General features: G+C 41.9%; 2 protein-coding genes across 25 annotated transcripts in view; one reads left to right on the forward strand and one right to left on the reverse strand.

The window, feature by feature from the left end:
* The window catches only part of AP2B1 (adaptor related protein complex 2 subunit beta 1), a 109,512-nt gene extending 98,329 nt beyond the window's left edge, over window positions 1-11,183 (reverse strand). For 4 of the 24 annotated variants that reach the window (XM_012185311.5, XM_060394787.1, XM_004012454.6 and 1 more), the window contains exons 1-3: window positions 11,088-11,183; window positions 5,328-5,387; window positions 821-926 (exon numbers count right to left, since the gene is read on the reverse strand). In XM_012185311.5, coding sequence (XP_012040701.1) covers window positions 821-926; window positions 5,328-5,364 — 143 coding nt within the window. In that variant the 5' untranslated portion in view covers window positions 5,365-5,387; window positions 11,088-11,183. Of the gene's footprint in view, window positions 1-820; window positions 927-3,047; window positions 3,161-5,327; window positions 5,388-5,510; window positions 7,196-9,952 lie in introns of all 24 variants that reach the window. The other 20 variants (XM_060394786.1, XM_060394771.1, XM_060394783.1 and 17 more) reach the window with 12 other exon arrangements.
* A 5,272-nt stretch (window positions 11,184-16,455) lies between these two features.
* On the forward strand, window positions 16,456-20,515 carry PEX12 (peroxisomal biogenesis factor 12). The gene is made up of 3 exons (XM_004012458.5): window positions 16,456-17,166; window positions 17,470-18,023; window positions 19,055-20,515. Exons 1-3 carry the CDS (start codon window positions 17,041-17,043, stop codon window positions 19,452-19,454), a joined length of 1,080 nt encoding a protein of 359 aa, XP_004012507.1. The 5' UTR covers window positions 16,456-17,040; the 3' UTR covers window positions 19,455-20,515.
* The last annotated feature ends 100 nt before the right edge of the window (window positions 20,516-20,615 follow it).

Below are 20,615 nucleotides of genomic sequence, written 5' to 3' on the forward strand. Positions count from 1 at the left end.
AACCGTCACACTCTGCTATGCAGAAGTACTTTATGCAAATTCCTGTTTCATCACACGGAATACTAAAAATACCTGAACTCAGATTCAAGGTTTACTGAAATAAATTTGCAGTGCTTCATGAAGGACAGTCCTAAGTGAAACTGCCCTTTTTCCTGGAAGCACACAGTGGTAAAGGATACAGTGACTACTGTTATGGTCTGGCACACTCCTTTCATTCAGAATATAGCACCAGCCGTGCAAATATCAACACATTGAAAAGGGCAAATAAGACCTAAGTATTATTACAATAATAGCTTTGACCTCATGGAATTCATGGAAAGGATATCAGGAATTCTCAGGGGCCTGCAGACTATCCTTACTTATTTCCAAATGGCCCTGCTAAATTACAGGGAAAAAAGAGGGAGAAAAAAAAATAGACCATTTGGATTTTATTACCATTGATTTTCATCTTGAATTCTGCAACTCAATGCAGAGTTGTACAGTTGAGGCACTGGCGTGAGCCAATTAAACTACACATGGGCTTCTGTTCCTCTGTATATTTTTATCATCTAAAACTACCTTAGCAACAGATTTGTGATTTTGCCAGCTCTCAGGAGGTTTCATGCTAGATCTGTATGCAAACGAAATCAAACTGGTTTCACGCTTTTAAAAACACCACACTTGGTCACAGCGTTAATATAAAATTAACTACACCTTCTAATGTTTTCAGTGGGACAAACTAATTCTTATACATTCTTATTGTAATGGCCTTAAATGAAAAGCAGTAAAAGCCACTGGAGTTAGAGTCTAAAGTGAGCAAAACAGGAGAGGTCACCCTTACCTAACATCTTTCCCCACAGTCATAGCAGCAATCACTTTCTTCACAGCCTCCTTCCTCTTTTCTTTCTTTTCATTGTTGAGTTCAGCCTTTAATTCAAAGATTTCTCCTAGAAGAGAACAAACAGATGAGGTCCCAGGGTCAGAAAATTAGAGCACAACACTGCACTATGTAAAGTAAACACCACAGCAGCTAACCAGAGGCAAGGCTGCAACGGAAACAAGATTTTAAAAACAGCAAAGACGTGGCATCTTTCTGCAATGGGGAGAGAATGGCATCTGAGGGATGATCTCCCATCAGAATTTCCAAGTCCTGAGGAAAAAATAAATGTAGACAGGAAACAAGTTCACAAATCAATGTTTTCAAACCAGAAGAGTCTTTTCATTCACTACTCTCAACTCCACAAAGTGAGGATCCAAGGTCACAGAGCTAGCGAGTAACAGAACTGGCCTTAGAATGGTTTCTCCCAACTTTTTTAACTGAAGAATTTTCCAACATTGTCTACAAATTCTTATCTGGGAGGGATCTAAAAATACCAATGCTCAGGCTCCATTCTGAACCAAGTAAATCAGACTTTCAGACAGTGAAACTCCTATGTCCATATTTTTTAAAGTTTCCCCAAGTGATTCTAATTGTACACAGTTGACAATCACTGCTCTAATCAGTACTTTAAGATGTCAATGGGATTTAAAGCCCTATCCTGTTCAATCAAGCTAACAACAGAAATAATCATCCTGAAGCTTCAAGAATGGTACACACCAGTCATTTCTCAATGTACACTCTTCAGTGGCTGCTCAAGCTCTGCACTGTGAAATGCCAGGACTGTCACTACTATTGTAAGGCCGAGGTTCACCTACCTTAAGAAAGCTGGAGCCAAAATAAGATAACAACTCTGGTTTTAAAAGAAAGAAAATATACTGTAACACTATGAAAAAGGTGACTACTGCCACTTCCACTTCCCATCTAGAGTACTGCCTCATTTTCTTTCACTGTTCTTGACGTTCATTTCAGCCTCGCTCACCAGTATAGAAATAGTGGGGGCAGCCAACAATGTGATCTGCTGAAGCCTCTAAATGAGAAGGATGAAACCAGTAAGAAGCACAGAAGATAAGAACTAAAAAAGCTTGTTATATCAAGATCTACTGCCAACAAAGCAAACAAATTTTGAAAACGATCACCCCTTTATTTGACAGCTGCTATAAAAATAGCACAGACAGAAAAGCTGGGCCCTTGAAAGAGTCATCCTCTTCTCCAAGTCCTCTGCTGCCAAATCCAGCTCTCAGGGTTCCCCCATCATTTACTTCTGGGAAAAGTAAAGAACAAGCAGCAGGGTTTCAGAAAATCTGAATTGTGAATAGCAGCAGGAGTAGAAGAATCAAAACAGGATGTAACTGAAATTATTCCAACTCCAATAGCATAAATTTAAAGAGTGTGCTCCATGGCAGTTCTGGTGGGTGTTACAGGAAGTAAAAGGAACACAATCTATCCGTTTTTTAAAATGTGGTATTTACTCAGTCGTGATTCATCTGTAAGTCTCAAACTTGTACAAAAATCCCTGAATTTAAAAAAAGGTTACCAGGACCCATTATAAGAGAAGGTTTGAAGAAATAGGTGAGTTTGAAAATTACATCTTTTTGTATCATTATACACAACATCTGGGCTCCCCTTGTGGCTCAGCTGGTAAAGAATCTGCCTGCAATGTGGGAGACCTGGGTTTGATCCCTGGGTTGGGAAGAGCCCCTGGAGAAGGGAAAGGCTACCCTCTCCAGTATTCTGGTCTGGAGAATTCCATGCACTGAGGGGTCACAAAGAGTCAACATGACTAAGCGACTTTCACTTTGACTTTCATACAACATCTAGGTCATCAAAGCACACAAAATGTTTACAGAAGAAATAAATTCATTTCAGAATAAGAGAATCAGAAATAAAGCTGAAAATGAATGACCGGGGCTAAAGGATTTTCTAAGGTGTAAGCAATATAAACAGGAAGAAGCTGGGTGGAGCCGAGAGGCACTAAGTGAGGCAAGGTATCTCATACATACTACCGCTTTATTAAACTCTTACCTTTCCCCCTTCTTTTCCTCCCTTCATCAACTCTACCAAGCAGCTAGCAATAGCTCTCAATCTCAGCTAAACACTGGAAAAATCTGGGGAGCTTTTAAAAATCCCATCAAAGTCATATCCCAGACCAAAGAAATAAGGACATGTGCAGGGGAAGACTGGACATCACCTCCTCTCTTTCGCTGGGCCATTTCAATGTGTCAGCAAGGTTGAAAACCATGGACTAGCAGCTGACGTAATAAGCGGTGCTCTATGGTGTTTTCTGTATTACAGTGGAAGAGCCTGTTTAAAAGAAAGTGAAGTCGCTCAGTCGTGTCCGACTCTTTGTGACCCCATGGACTGTAACCTACCAGGCTCCTCCCTCCATGGGATTCTCCGGGCAAGAAGTACTGGAGTGGGATGCCATTTCCTTCTCCAGGGGATCTTCCTGACCCAGGGATCGAACCCAGGTCTCCCGCATTCCAGGCAGACGCCTTAACCTCAACTACCAGGCTATATCCTTGTTTACCCTTAATTAACTCCAAATGACAGAACAAATGACAAATATGCGTGGGCTTTCTAGATAACTTCCTGGTGCTCCAGGCACTGTACCTGCCCTCCCATTTTCTTTTTCTTTTGAAAGCATTTTAATCTTACAGAAAATCTGTAAAACTCCCCAGTTTCTAATGTTATACCACATTTGCTTTATCATACTTATATATATATAACATTTTTCTGATTCATTCAACAAACTGTAGACATCACGTCTCTTTAGCCCTAAATTGTATCAGTGTGTAATTTCTAAGAATAAGGAATTACATTACATAACCATAATACAATGATGAAAATCAGGAAATTTAATACTAATACATTATCTAATCTATATAGACTTAGTGATCTTGATAATGTCCTCTATAGTAATTGTACCCTGATCCCCTTGGGGCAGAATCCTATTCAGGATCATGCGTTACATTTACTGTCATGTCTCAGTATCCTTTAATCTGAAACAGCTGGTCAGCCTTTGCCTTTCATTATAATGACATTTTTAAAAAACACAGGACAGTCGTTTTAAAGAACACCCTCAGTTGTCATGGGTATTTTCTCATAATTACACTGAGGTTATGCATTTTGGCAGTTGTAATTCATAAATAATGATATGTGCTTCTCAGTGCATCACATCATTTTTATCTTTAACAAAAAAGACGTCATGCAAAACAACGCATGAGTGCAAGGATAAGAAAATATCAAGTTTCCATGCACTGTTTTGTATCATCTCTTTTTTGTAGTTAAAATTTTTTTCAATCATATGTATTAATATATGCACAGAAAAGATTAAGGATACACATCAAGTTCCCATCAGGAACAGCAATAGAGAGGAAGAGAACTTTATTTTTACTTTTTATTGCTATATTGCTTTAATAATACCCCTTGTTATAAAATGTTTATTTCCAAGGAAAAAATAGAAGAATCTGGTGCAGCCACTATGAAAAACACTGTACGAGTTCCTTAAAACACTAGAGTCGCCATATGATGCAACAATTCCACTCCTGGGTATATATCCAGAGAAAATTCTAATTTGAAAAGATACATGCACCCCAATGGTCACAGTAGCACTATTTACAACAGCCAAGACATGGCAGCAACCTAAGTGTCCATCGACAGATGAAAGGATAAAGATGTGATTTATATATACTATGGAATGTTATTCAGCCATAAAAAGGAATGAAATACTGCCATTTGCAGCAACATGGATAGACCTGGAGATTACCATACGAAGTGAAGTTAAATCACACAGAGAAAGACAAATATATGATATCACTTATACGTGGAATCTAAAAAAAAAAAAGATACAAATGGACTTATTTACAAAACAGAAAACAAACTTATGGTTAACAAAGCAGAGGGAAGAGTGGGAGGAGATAAATTAGGACCTTGGGATTATGAGATACACACAACTATATATTAAACAGACAAACAACAAGGTTCCTCTGAGCAGCACAGGGAACTATATTCAATATCTTCAGTATCTTCTAATAACCTATAATAGGAAAGAATCTGAAAAAGAATACACACACACAAACACACATGACTGAATTACTCTTGTGGTACACCAGAAACAAACACAACACTGTAAACCAACTACACTTCAATTTTTTTTAAAAAAAAGAATAAATGTGCTTCTTCCTCTTTCACCCTCCTCAGACCTATCAATCTTCAGTGGATCAATCTTGGATCTCTTCCTTTCACTAAAACCTTCAAGTCAAAATGATCTGCATTACAGTTATATCTTTCAAAACCTATACTCTAAAAATCTGTTCAATACACCTTTCTGTAGAAGCAGCAGATTCCCAATGAGATGGTCCAAGACCTGCATCTCCGAAGAGATCAGGAGCTTTCCACCTGAAGCAATCCTACACCATCACTTTTGAAGAATCTTCAAAAAAGGCTTTTATCAAGTTCTCATACTTACCCTTTTTATTGGTTGTGAAGTACTTGGAGTCAGTCATGGTTTTGGATCTTTAATGTGCACCTAGAGCATGAGAAAAGAATACCCTTATCTGAGTTATTTGGGTCCAACAAAGGATTCAACTAATTTTAAGAACATTTATATATGAGAATATCTAAATTCCACAGTGAGTCTCTTCATCCTTACCATCATGGGTGATCCAAAGGGATGCAAGGATAGTTAAGAATGAAACTTCTGTGTCAAAAAGTTAATTGGAGCAAACTCCAAAGGCTTAATGGAAGAAAGTGAAAATCTGAACCTATCATGGCTTTATGATTTCATCCACAATTATCTCCTCAGAGCCTCTAAGACCTAACGCTAGATCTTTCTGTAAATGCATCTCCATTAGCCACTCCAATATTTAAGACAAAGTTTGTGTTGAAAGATCTCCCTATTACTTTCTATTAAGGCAAATCTGACTTACTCCCAGAGTCTCTTAGAAGCATAGAAAAACTGAAAGAGAAATTATTTGTATCAATCTATTCACTACCACATGTATCAATAAAAGGAATCTCTTTCAGAAAAAAAGAAAAAGGGAAGTCTAAATTAATAGGACAATATTCTTTCATGACAAACATCTAGAGAGGCCTTAAAAATTGTTTTTCATATTTCCAACAACCTACAATTACCTCCAAAAGAAATGATCAGTTTACACTTAAAAACAATGGAAAGAACTGAGATATCTGTTTAGTCACATTGAATACAAAAAAGAATCAGAACTTATACTAAAAAGAACATGGGTGCCAGCTTGAACTTTACCTTTTCCCTTCCAATTTCCAGAACAACTTCAGCTGACATAAGACTCCACTGGTAAAACAAAACCAGCATGGACTAATCACATTTCTCCCCAAATTATGAAACAGTGTTCTCTGATTTGAGAAATTCTAAAGACTTTGTCCAATGTACTTGACTTCTTCAAATACATTAAATTTTTCTTTTAATAATATTCCTTCTGCACTTAAAAAAGGTATCTTCTTTTTTTACCACCATTATTACTACTAATCATCACCAAATTTACGACAGATGCCCCAGTACCTGCTCATTACTTTCAGGTCAAAACAACATCAGTGATAATACATTTGGCAAATTTGAGTGACCACACCTTTGCAAACAATGGTACTTATGAATATGAGGAAAAAAGACCTAAGCACTAAACAAATCAATGTAATTAAGGAAAAAAGAGCCACAAAATCATGAAGTAGTGACAAGAGCTTGGCTCAACTTTGTTCTCTAAAATGTACTACTTGGGTAATTTAAGAGAAATTAGACTCATTTGCTATCTTTCCAAGCAGCTACTTAATATTTATAATCCTGATCCTTATATACAATAGTGCTTTAGGTTGTACCAGAATTTCACTGAATTTACTGGGTTAAAAGTGAGCTAGAACTCACATAAATCATTATAGAAAACAAAAATTTCTGTTTTCAGCATACTTGTTACAATTTAAAATGACTCTGTAACAAAGACTTGCCTTATGAAATATTTTCATAATGCCTTTCTAGCAAAAATTCAAAGAATGTTATAATCATTTAATCTGTTCACAATGGAAACTAAATGTGAAGTGGGCAAACTGAAGAAAGGAGTCTCTCATGTAGAAGACTTGGAATAGATCTGAAGTTATTATCTAAGGACTTACACATGGCATTGCACTGTGTGCTCAGTTTGACTCTGAAATCCCATGGACTGTACCCCTTCAGGCTCCTTTGTTCACGGGATTTTCCCTGCAATATTGGAGCGGGCTGCTATTTCCTCCTCAGGGGATCTTGCTCACACAGGGACCGAACCTGTGTCTCCTGCACTGGCAGGTAGATTCTTTACCACACTCAGCCACCTGGAAAGCCCAAGAACTTACATACACAAAGAGGAAAACCAGTATACAGAAATGATTGCTAAAGCCTGACAGGAGGGCCATAGCCCAAGGCCATTATGGTCTCTCCAGGATGTGATTATGCCACTCTAATCCTATGGGGTTATCAAAGCTTAAAACTTCCTCAAGATTTAAAAACAAAAGCTGCTTGGAATTTTTCATTGTTTCTTTGAAAAAGGGCCCCCAAATTGTTTTGTTTCCTAAAGCTCTGACACATTCACACCTATTAAATTTCTAACAGAAATTTTCAGCACAATCTATTACACACTAAATTAACCTAGTCTTAAGTCCTACCTTTAATAGTGACTCACACAATTTCATTACCTCCCCTAACAATCTTTATCACCGAGGAAGAGATTTCTGTCCTATCCATTGTGAGCACCAAGTGTTCCTAACTAGGGAATAATGTATTCAACCACAAAACTTCAGCGAAGAGGAGAAAGTCAAGTACATAATCTTAGATACTAAATTAAAATTCCTGCTTTTAAAGAGAAGGGAGAAACTTACCACTCACTCTCTTCCTTCACTCTGTCCTACACAAGAGTAATGTAATATCCCTTAACAGCTACCAGCAGAGAAACATTTTATCATGTTAGCTCCTGCTAACAAAGAAACTCCAAAAAAATAAAATTAAAACCAAAAAAAAAAAGAAAGAGGCAGACTTGTACAATACTATAACTGTACTAAATGCCACCAAACTGTTCATGCAAAAATGGTTAATTTCCTGTGGACTGCACCTCAAAAGATGCATATGCATCTATTTTTAAATGAGACAATCACATGCCAGAGAGGAACACAGATTCTCTAAAACACAGGACGGTGAAAACTGCTGTCTGTTTTAGAAGCACCACCACCACCCCGCCCCCCTCCAAAAACGCAGCCAAGATAAAGACAGAGCTCAAAGAATAAATAAAGTATTCGCTGAAAAGCCTCAAAAATCTAGCCTGGATGGGAGTGGAGTTTGGGGGAGAATGGATACATGGATGTGTATGGCTGAATGGCTCTGCTGATTGAAACTAATATTGTTAATTGACTATACTCTAATTAAAAAAAAAAAAATCAAGTTCTTCTGGGGAGTGGGAGAGAAGTTATTCCTCAGGAGAGATCCAGAGCAAAGCGAAGCCAACATGGAATTGGAACTCACACTACCTTTTTACCAGGTCAAACTAGACAAGTCATCCATCGGCTGCTCTACCGGCTTGAGGTATGGCCTCAGGACATCGTTTTAAAACATAAATGAGGCTGACAGAGTCAAATGCACAATTTCTCTAACTTTCCTAGCCCAGAGTGTGATGTCACTGCATTTCAGAAAAGGCCTCTCTGTACAGGATTACACATCTAGATTTAACATAACCTAGTTTCTACTAAATATAGGCTGTGACAGTTTTCCCTTCTCAACTATCCCTCCTTCCTTCTGGTGCCCCTAAAGAGAATAAGGCCAGAAAAAAATTAATAGGGGTCTTAACTCCGAATGGCTCTCTGGGAAATAGCAGCTAATTTAGAGTTGGTGAGGCCAGTAAATCCACTCTCTTCACGTGAAGTTGGATTTTACACAGCTGGTGCCCGTAGGGAAAAAGTGAACAGAATTAAACCAAATTATAAAGTGGACAGGTCATCTTAGTAATCTTTCATTACAAGCATAAGGATGAGAAGTGCTAATTACACATTTCAATAACACATCTTCATGTATCATTTATTGCATACAAAATTACAACAGATAACTCATTACAACAGACATACCTATCATTCCCATTTAACTACAAAGTACTCTGCTAATATCATACAGTAAGAAAAAAGGTCTTAAGTTTCACATCCAATTCTTAATTGAAATAAACTCTGGAAAACTTAACGCCTGGAGAGAGAGAAGGAAGAAAAGAAAATGTGTCCTTCCTAATTTGTTACTTGTTCAGCTTGATTCAGAACTGTGCCTTAAATGTAATATTTTAAAACACAGGTAGAAAGCTGAGCACCGAAGAATTGATGCTTTTGAATTGTGGTGTTGGAGAAGACTCTTGAGAGTCGCTTGAACTACAAGGAGATCCAACCAGTCCATTCTAAAGGAGATTAGTCCTGAACATTCACTAGAAGGACTGATGGTGAAGCTGAAACTCCAATACTTTGGCCACCTGATGCAAAGAGCTGACTCACTGGAAAAGACCCTGATGCTGGGAAAGACTGAAGGCAGGAGGAGAAGGGGACAACAGAGGATGAGATAGCTGGATGGCATCACTGACTCAACGGACATGAGTTTGAGTAAACTTCGGGAGTTGGTGATGGACAGGGAGGCCTGGAGTGCTGCGGTCTATGGGGTGGCAAAGAGTCAGACACGACTGAGTAACTGAACTGACTAAAAATACAGGTGTGTTTAAAGAAGGAAAAAAAAAGATGGAAGAACCAGGTTTTCTTGAGTCTCTTAAGTCACAGAATGTTGTTTAGTGGTTAAGTCACATCCTACTGTTTTGCAGCTCCATGGACTGAAGCCTGCTAGGTTTCTCTGTCCATAGGATTTCCCAGGAAGGGACACTGCGGTGGCCTGCCATTGCCTTCTGCAGGGGATCTTCCCAAGCCAGGGACCAAACCCACGCCTACTGCAGGCGAGCCACCAGGGAAGCCCTCACAGAATGTTAGCTTTATACTAATTTTACCATCCAGCTTTCAGTGAAGCTATCTGCAGAACACCCTCTACTTTCGGCTTCTTTGGGAGTTTAAACTGTCAAATACCTGTAAACAGTTCTCACGTTCCCACCAGGCTTAGTCACCACTGGCAAAGTGTTACACGTTTTCTTGCACAGCTGCATCTCCTTCATCTGCTGCTTTCTATTATTACTTTGTAAGTGTACCCTGAAGCTAAGCAACACAAGTATACCAGGAAGGTGATTAATAATTTAAATTGTTCCTCACTGAGACCACTTTCTTGGTCATTCTATCTTTTCTAAACTTACTGCGTTTTTTTTTTTTACTTTCTCTTTAAACTACAAGGATTGTTAACAGTGTTTTGGCATTTTTAAAACCTTTAAAAGTGAAAAGTTTAATGAAGCAGCCACATTTTATTCACACCGCTTCATAATGGAGTTTAAAAAAGAGTCTGCCCCCAAATAGAAGAGTGCTGTTAAAAACTAACAGCATGAATAAACTCTTTGGATTAAAAAAAAAATGGAATTAACAGGAAGTTCCAGTTTCTTTACCTCTGTCTAATCCACAGCCTTTCTCAAACCAGACCGTTCCTTCTAAGACCCCGAAGAAAAAACTCCGGGCTAACATTTACTCTCAAGAGCTTCCCCCTCTCTCATATCGGGTCAATTCTCTGGGTTTTTCTTCCCTATCTTCGGAGTCAGGAATTCCTCTTCTTTCCCGAGGTGGTAAAAATTCTACGGCTATGTTCCTCCATTACGAAGCAGAGAGGCGTCTCTTAACCTCAAATGACGGGCGACGGCGAGGTTTACCCATCTAGGAGCAAAGCTCTGGGGAACCCCTTTTCCCTTTCCTGAGCTGAGCATGTCCTACCTAGCCTCTCAGAGAACGACGCCAAACCGGGAAGAAGCAAGGTTCTCTCCTTGGCCTCCGGTCTCCGCCAGCCACACCCCTGGCCTCTGACCCTCTTAACCCCCCGACTTCGAACATATCTTTCCCCCAATACCCCCCAATTCCCACCCCGAGGATTCCCTCGCCCCGCCCCAGCGGTGGAGTCCTTTTCTCCAACCCTCTTCCTCACAACGGTCACACCCGACGGCTCACTCCATCTTCAACGGTCACGGTCCTCGGATTTCCTCTCCTCCGCCTGTCTCCAACCAAGTCTGGGGATCCCCCATCCCCATCAAAAAGGGACACACCCCAGAGGTAGCCGCCTACAACTCACCGTAGGCAAGGGCGGGGGTGGCAGCAGCGGCCAGAGAGCACGGCCCGAGCGATGTTGTAATGGTTTCCTGCACGTCACGACTCCTTCTCCAGGTCTAAGCCACTGCGCAAAACCCACTTTGCCCGGTACAAAGATGGTGGACAGGAAACTCTTACGTCAGAGAGCCTCGCCGTGTGATGTCATCCAGACGCGCGAGAGAACGAGAAAGGAGGGACTACTCTCTGTCGCCTTGGAGACGGAAAAATTTTGCGCGGTGTGGTAGAGATCTGAGATCTAGGCTTCGGAGGAAATTCATCTGAAAGAATCTAGTAAACAAGCTGACATTCTCTGGATTTGTTTCCTCACACAAGACCTCTCTAAAAACTTACACAGAGTCAGTGAAATGCCTGTTGCTTTCTTTAAAAAACAACAAAACCCAGCTAATTCCTTGGGCAATTAAAATACACTGACAGTGGTGATCCAGCCCAGGATTATACAAGGGCAGTGGAACTGGAGGAGACTGGTGCAAGGAAAAAAGGTTGAGACGGTCTCAAATCTATGTGTGAATCCATTTGAATCCGAATCCCTGCCCTGAATGTGACTAGGAAAGTTACTTGTCTCTTCAACTTCAGTCTTCTTACTTGTGAAATAAAGACGATGATAATAACTCTTACCAGTTTATGAAGCTTAAACCGGATTAGGTTGGTAAGAAGCCTAGCATGTAATAGGTATGCTTTGTTAATTGTTTTAGTTAAGTCACAGCTGACTCTTGTGACCTCATGGACTGTAGCCCACCAGGCTCCTCTGTCCATGTGACTTCCTAGGCAAGCATACTGGGGTGGTTTGTCATTTCCTTCTCCAAGGGATCTTCCCCACCCATGGACTGAACCCGTGTCTATTGCATTGGCAGGCGAGTTCTTTACCAATGAGCCACCAGGAAAACCTACGAGTTTGCTTACGCGAAAGAAGTCCCTTTCAGAAACCAAGACCTAGAAATCTCTGTATCTTCCCCTCAAAACTAAAACTTCCCACATAAAACTGCTCTAAGTAAAAATAATAAAAAGTCTTTAATCAAGAAAGAAGAAGAATGTGAAGAGCCTAAGGCAGAAGCTGGGAAACCAAAATGCAAAGGGGACTGAGAAGCAGTCAGAGAGGTAGAAGGAAAAGAAGGCAGTCATAATGATTTAGAATGTTTTTAGAGTTCTATGAAAGTATAGAACTGAATATCAAAACTGTATCTCTGAGGCCTACCCCCCGCCTCCCCCAAATTTGTTGAATGACTAAATGTATGAGTGAGTGGTTAAGAAGAACAGTTGCTATAGAGAAAAGGAGGAGCCAAAAAGTGTCCAAGAATTTAGCAACACAAAGGTCTTTATGTCATTGCCAAGACCATTCATAGAGACATTGAAGGCATAAGTCACGCTGCAGAGGTTGGAAGATAAATGGGTGGAAAGGAATGAAAACAGATAACTCCATAAAAAAAAGTATGACTGAAAAGAAAAGAGATACAAGATGGTGTCTGAGGGAGAAGCAAGGATTTATGTTCTATACTCATACATTGTCTTTACACTGTCCCTTTAGCAATACCATGGGTTCAACTATTTTTCCTACTCATATGACTCCTAAAAAGCCTATCTCTAGCCTTGACCTATTACCCAAACTTCACCACCAAACTGCTAACAACACTTTTGAGTAATTCTATATATATGCCAAGTCATAAAAGTACGGGGTAGGGTGGGGATTTAAAAAAAAACACACACACAAACCTGATTCCAGGTACAATTCACAGAAGACAGAGTTGTATTTTGTAAAGAAGATGCCACCAGAAAAATCTTTGATTCATACCTCTTCCCCCGTTCAAAAACTTCCAAGTTTCTCATTTTCCTAATTTGTATAGACCCTGTCCTTCTCCGGTAGTCATGTATGGATGTGACACTTAAACTATAAAGAAAGCTGAGCACTGAAGAATAGTTGCTTTTGAATTGTGGTATTGGAGAAGATGCTTGAGAGTCCCTGGACTGCAAGGGATTGACTGCAGTCAATCCTATGGGAAATCAGTCCCGAACATTCATTGGAAGGACTGATGCTGAAGCCGAAGCTCCAGTACTTTGGCCACCTGATGCAAAGAACTGACTCCTTGGAAAATACCCTGATGCTGGGAAAGGTTGAAGGCAGGAGAAGGGGACAGCGGATGAGATGGTTGGATAACATCACCGACTCGATGGACTTGAGTTTGAGCAAGCTCCGGGAGTTGGTGATGGACAGGGAAGCCTGGAGTGCTGCAGTCCATGGAGTCACAGTCGGACATGACCGAGAGACTGAACTGAACAGATCTGTCCTTCTCCCAGTTTTCCCCGTTTTTTCGTTCTTTAGTTTTCTTATCTACAAAATGGAAAGTGAAAGTGAAGTCGCTCAGTCGTGTCCGACTCTTTGCGACCCCATGGACTGTAGCCTACCAGGCTCCTCTGTCCATGGGATTTTCCAGGCAATAGTACTGGAGTGGATTGCCATTTCCTTCTCCAGGGGATCTTCCTGACCCAGGGATCGAACCCGGGTCTCCCTCATTGTAGACAGACGCTTAACCGTCTGAGCCAAAGAAACAGTAATATCCAATCATGGTATTATTATAAGGATGACATGAATTAGGCTACATAAGTTACTTAACTATGCCTGCACATAGTATATATATGAGGAATATGAGGCAATATATGGCCCTGTTGTTGACCAGGACTTGTTCTGAGTAGTCCATGCTGTGCTTGAGCTTAGTTGTTTTAGTCCTATCTGACTCTTTTCAACCCTATGGACTGTAGCCCCCCAGGCTCATCTGTCCTTGGGCTTCTCCAGGTAAGAATACTGGAGTGGGTTGTCATGCCCTTCTCCAGATCTTCCCGACCGAGGGATCAACTGGGGTCTCCTGCATTGCAGGCAGATTCTTTACCCACTGAGCTACCTGGGAAGCCTTTGGAGTGTGTAAATATTTGCTAAGATTGCAATTATCTCAATGAATTACACTGACAAACATTACGAGCCAGAAACCTGGGCGTCATTCTTGATTTCTCTCTTAACTGCCACATTCATTCCAAGTTGTCAGTTCTACCTTCAAAAAGTATCTCAACTTTGTTCAGTTCCCTCTGTTCACCTCATTAGTCCAATCCACCATGACCTCTTATGTGAACTACTGGAAAACTCAACTCTCCTCCAACCATTTTCCATATAGCCAGATATTTAACTTTTTTTGAAATATAACAAACATTTCAAAAAGAGCATACATCACAAATGTAAGGCTTGACAAACATACACAAAGTAAAGCTAACTACATAACCATTACAGGGTCATCTCAAAAATATAAACCTGGTCATGACTCTGGTGTATAAATCCTTCAAAAGCTTCCCATTACATTTTGACTAAAAGCCAGTCTCCTTCTCATGACTTAGGAGTGCTCTGGTTCCTGTCCACCTCTCTAACATTTTATTTTATCGTCTGTCAGTTCCTCTTCATTTCACTCCTTGCTAGGTTTTGCAGCCCTCAAATACTCGAAGTTGTTTCCCATCCTAAGGGCTTTATAACCACTCCTCCTACCTATTCGTCTTCCCTAACTCTATACAGGGTTGAGTTATGACTGGCTCATAATTTAGGTCTTGTTTTAACTGTAATCTCATAAAAGCACTCCCTGATTACCCTATCTAAAAGGTTCTTCCCTCCCAGCCCCCACTGCCACCCTCTTCCTAGCCCTCTTATTCCATTTGGTAGTGAGTGAGCCACATGGCCATAGCCTGCCAGGCTCCTCTGTCCATGGAATTTTCCAGGCAAGAATACCTGAGTGGGTTGCCATTTCCTTCTCCAGTAGCTTCCTTCCTGACCCAGGTCTCCCGCATTTCAGGCAGATTCACCATGACTATGACTTTTCCCAAATGTACTCAACGGTTTGAGGTCCACTTAATTTCTCAGTGGAGAAGACAATGGCACCCCACTCCAGTACTTTTGCCTGGAAAATCCCATGGATGGGGGAGCCTGGTGGGCTACAGTCCATGGGGTTGCTAAGAGTTGGAGACGACTGGCGACTTCACTTTGACTTTTTCCTTTCATGCATTGGAGAAGGAAATGGCAACCCACTCCAGTATTCTTGCCTGGAGAATCGCAGGGACGGCGGAGCCTGGTGGGCTGCCATCTATGGGGCTGCACAAAAGTCAGACATGACTGAAGTGACTTAGTAGTAGTAGTAATTTCTCAGTGGACTTCTGGTCCTGATATGAGATACAAGGAGATACCAGGTTACATCACTCTAGTAGAAAGCAACTGGCAGAGAGAAGCTGAGATAAACGTGAGGTTAGAAACAACCTTCCCTTTGGTTACAAAGGCCAATACAGGGCTTCTGTCGAAGCTGGTTTGAACAGCCTCATTTCTCCCAGCTGTTATTACCATATGAATCTCACCATATTAACCTATCTGATGGCTCTTAATACCTTTTCACATAAGCACAATCAATTTTTGTGTGCCCTATCTCATTATACCATAAACCTGAGCGGGGTTTGTGATGAGGTGTTTATTATTTATTGGCTGTAATAATTGACATTGTTATTTGACTGCCTTTTTTTCTCATTGTAATAATGTCAGTTTACTTTTAAAATATTCTCAAAGAACTATTAATTGACTAACAGTGAAACAGGGAGTGGCTGCTGCTGCTAAATCGCTTAAGTCGTGTCCGACTCTGTGCGACCCCACAGAGGGCAGCCCATCAGGCTCCCACGTCCCTGGGATTCTCCAGGCAAGAATACTGGAATGGGTTGCCATTTCCTTCTCCAATGCACGAAAGCGAAAAGTCAAAGTCAAGTCGCTCAGTCGTGTCCGACTCCCTGCGACCCCATGGACTGCAGCCTACCAGGCCCCTCCATTCATGGGATTTTCCAGGCGAGTACTGGAGTGGGTTGCCATTGCCTTCTCCGCTATCTCTGCCTATGTCGCTTTAAATCCTTCCCTAAGGCTGCAGATAATAGTGAACCACGACCCCCGCCGCAAGCAAAGTGAGGCTTCCATCTCCACATTCCCTTGGGTCCCTCGCCCCTATCTGGTTCGCCCCAGGGAACAAACGCCTCAGCTACGGGCCGAGCTCAGGCTCCAGACGTCGACGCAGTGCCCCCAACACCTTGCCAAAAAGTCTCCGCAGAAAGAGATCAGAGCTGTGGCTTTCCAACAAGACAGCGACGCAAACCCAGTTAAGAAAAGTAAAACCAATCAGCAGAGACCTCTCCTCCAGCCGATCGCCTCTAGTGCCTCCTTTACTTTCAGCAGAGGCGGAAGCGGAAGTCCCGATGAGGTCATAGAGTTCCCTAGTTCCGGTTTCCAGGGCCGCATTCCGGGCTAGAGCGCCTCTCCGCCGCCGGCCCTCTCCAAGCTCCCGCGGCTTCTATTTCCGGCTGCGGATTCTGTCATAAAGCGGAGACCTCCTTTCAATCGCGGTGTCGAGGGTCCCTCGCGCCTCGCCCAGGGTCAGCGCGCTAGGACGGTCACGGTGGGGGTACTGCTCAGGCCACAGCTGAGCCAGGCCGCGGAGGGCTGGCCGTACTGGTGCACATCCGATCCCTCAGATCCGCCTGGCTTTTGAACCCTCCTGAGTTAGAGTCCCTGACTGGCAGCCTCCAGGACTGCCGCTCGACAGGCCAGCGCCCAGCGCCATGCTGTCTTCCCCGTAGTCACGCTTTGTCCCGTGAGGCGCAGCGTTAGTCAAGTCACCCCTCTTACACACTATTTCTACCCACGTCCGTGTTAACTTCGTCCTTCACCTCCCTTCACTCGAACCCTCCCCCTCACCTTGCCTCCGGAAGAGGTCTTTTTTTGCCCAGTTCCAGTAAAATTGAGGGGCTGTCCTTTGAGATAAAAGTTACCGTTGAGACTGAGCACCCATCTGGCGCCCCCCAAAAGTTCATGCTTACTAAAGAGCTTGTGGACAAGAAAAATCCAGTGCACACACCAAACTATGGCTGAGCATGGGGCTCACATCACAACTGCCTCTGTCGTGGATGACCAGCCATCCATCTTTGAGGTGGTAGCACAGGACAGTTTAATGTCAGCAGTGAGACCTGCTCTTCAGCATGTGGTCAAGGTAAGGATTTAATTCGCTGGAAAGTTTTAGGGATGTCTGGGGTGAAAAAAAAAACAAACCAATAATTTGAATTTGTTGGCCTCGGTTTCGGAATAATCAATTAGTATATAATTCATATCCTATGATTTAACAGTTATGGAGTCTCTCTTCTGTGTAGAGTGTTGTGAGCACTACATACCCAGCCCTTCAGGGAGGTTAAGGTGTAGAAAGAAAAATGTAGACTTTAGAGGGGAGAAAAGGAAATATAAATAACAAGGCACAGTAGCTGTTGTAATGGAATGAATTTCATTTATTTTGCTGTAGGTTCTTGCAGAATCAAATCCTGCCCACTTTGGCTTCTTTTGGAGGTGGTTTGATGAAATCTTCACCCTGCTAGATCTTCTGCTCCAGCAGCATTATCTGTCGAAAACCAGCGCCTCCTTTTCTGAAAACTTTTATGGCTTAAAGAGGATTGTAATGGGAGACCAACACAAGCTCCAGAGATTGGCCAGTGCTGGTCTCCCAAAGAAGCAGTTTATGAAATCAGTTATGTTCCTGGTTCTTCTTCCCTATCTGAAAGTGAAACTGGAGAAGCTGGTTTCTAGCCTGAGAGAAGAGGACGAATATTCCATCCATCCCCCTTCTTCCCGCTGGAAACGATTTTACAGAGCCTTCCTAGCAGCCTACCCATTTGTTAACATGGCCTGGGAAGGCTGGTTTCTGGTACAGCAGCTTCGATACATTCTAGGAAAGGTTCAACATCACTCACCACTGCTGAGGCTGGCTGGAGTTCGGCTAGGTCGGCTTACAGTTCAGGATATACAAGCTCTGGAGCACAAACCAGCTGAGGCCAGCATGATGCAACTACCAGCTGGGAGGTAAGGCCTTAACATTTCCCCAAAGTCTTTGATTAGTAAATCCTAAAATCTGATCCCAATTTCATAATTCACCTCCCTCAGTCCACTCTGAGGTCACTTCATAAAATCATTAAAAAATTCATGTGTCTGTAAAATAAGGATTGCCATCCTGTTAACTTTCCTCCTCATACTTCCTACATTTTTGTGCACACTTGCTATATACCAGGCCCTGTGCTGGTACATAGATGTTTATGTATATCATCTCAGTCCTTACCACAACTAAATGAAATAATGCATAAGCACCATTTAACAGCTGAAGAAACTAAGTTCTAATAGTTAAGTACCTTGCCAAGGCCACATAGCTTGAAGGTGGCAGAGCTGAGATTCCAGCCTGATCAATACAGTTCTAAAGACTGCTCTTACCGTGGTGCTCTCCCCCTTCCATTTGGTGCTAGTGGTAAAGAATCTGCCTGCCGCAAGAGATACCAGAGACTAGGGTTGAGTTCCTAGGTTGGGAAGATCCTCTGGAGTAGGAAATAGCAACCCACTCCAGTATTCTTGCCTGGAAGGGCCCATGGACAGAGACTGGTGGGCCACAGTCCATGGGATCACCAAGAGTTGGACAGGACTGAACGTGGACACACATCCCACTTCTAGTTAGTGTTTGTGTTCTCCTACAAGTTCAAATATATTCCTCAATACCGCTGAGTTTTTTTTTTTTCCCCTGGATATTACTGTCCTTCACCCCCTGCCCCAAAAGATCTATATAATCAATATACAAGTTGATTATATAGTCTATATAATCTCACTAATTTCTTTCTCAAAACACAAGCTCTAGTCATTAAAAACAAATCTTAGCTCCTATACTCCTAAAATATTGTAAATCAGAAAGAGGGAATTGTTTAGAAGGGACCATTAAGGATACAATTTTCAATCCCCAAGCTAAATCAGATTCCAATGAAAAATACAAGAACTACGTTTCTATTAGTCATTCTGTGATTATACCTAAATAAACACTTTCTTTTTGCCTCCTTGTTATATTCTCCAAACAGCATTGGTGAGAAGATAAAGTCAGCTCTGAAGAAGGCCGTCGGGGGTGTTGCCTTGTCCCTCTCTACTGGCCTTTCGGTGGGTGTATTCTTCCTGCAGTTCCTTGAGTGGTGGTATTCATCAGAAAACCAAGAAACCATCAAGACCCTGACTGCTCTGCCTACTCCACCACCACCTGTACACCTAGACTACAATTCTGATTCTCCCCTGTTACCCAAAATGAAGACTGTGTGCCCACTGTGTCGGAAAAATCGGGTGAATGACACCGTTCTCGCCACCTCCGGCTATGTGTTTTGTTATCGCTGTGTGTTTAATTACGTGAGGAGTCACCAGGCTTGTCCTATCACAGGTTATCCAACAGAGGTACAGCATCTCATTAAACTGTACTCCCCTGAGAACTGAAAGGGATTAGCACCTTACCTCACAACAAAATGATTGCACTGTAAGGCCACAGGGCTGGTTTTCCGCAGGGTAAATAGCATTTTTGATACTTCTCATTCTCAATTAATAATTGTGTGAACTTCAGACAACCACATGGATTTCTTTAAAAGGATTTACTCATTGATCTTAATGTTTTAGCTTGCTCCCTAGACACCCCTACTTAGAGTGGACTGAACTGGTTAGAGAGAGAGAATCAGGACTGGCAAGGGATGTGAGGGTCAGCAAAGAGGAAGGGATAAAAGAGAATACTTGACACAGAAGATCTTCTCTCCCCTTTGTTAAAGGACAAGAAGTATAGAAGCTCTCAGGGAAAACCCAGGTTAGACCTCATTAAATGGGTGGATGCTTCTGTGCATCCTTGTGTGCTCAGTGGCTCAGTCACGTCTGAGTCTTTGAAATCCCATAGACTGTAGCCCAAAAGGCTCTTCTGTCCATGGGACTATCCCGGCAAAAATACTGGAATGGATTGCCATCTCCTCCTCTAGGAGAGCTTCCCAACCCAGGGATCGAACCTGCCTCTCTTGTAGCTCCTGCCTTGGCAGGCAGATAGATTCTTTACCACTGAGCCACCTGGGAAACCTGCCTCTGAAGAATAGGTTTTATTGGCTTGCAAACAGTATGAAATATGGACTTGCTCTTTATAGACATACTTAGAAACACTTTGGGAAAACAACAGCTCCTCCCATCTGCTGTGGCCCTCTGGTTAAATAACACCTGCTACGGTTTATCAACTTTTAAAGTTCCCTTTGTGAACCACACATGTCTTCCTTGGGAAACTGGTTAAAGGAAAACAGAGGTTGAATGTATATACAGAATAGTCTGAAGATTTCAATGTGAAAGCAAAGTGACTAATGAGATGGAGTAAAATACTGACCTAACTATGACTCTGTACATAAAGCACCTTTCAATAAGCTCTTTCTGCTTGTTGTTAAGTTTGCTAAACTGACATGAATTATTCTGGCTATTACTGAAGTTTCTATGAAACGCTTAAATAAATTTTAAGAATAAATGTTTTTGGCAAAGAGCTGTTCCATGTCGTGATTATGTGGAAACTGAAAGATTAGATGAGGTATTTATTTATTTTGGGGCACACCTCAAGGCTTGTGGGATCTTAGTTCCCTG

Source organism: Ovis aries, chromosome 11 (genome assembly GCF_016772045.2).
Source record: "Ovis aries strain OAR_USU_Benz2616 breed Rambouillet chromosome 11, ARS-UI_Ramb_v3.0, whole genome shotgun sequence".
Classification (NCBI taxonomy): domain Eukaryota; kingdom Metazoa; phylum Chordata; class Mammalia; order Artiodactyla; family Bovidae; genus Ovis; species Ovis aries.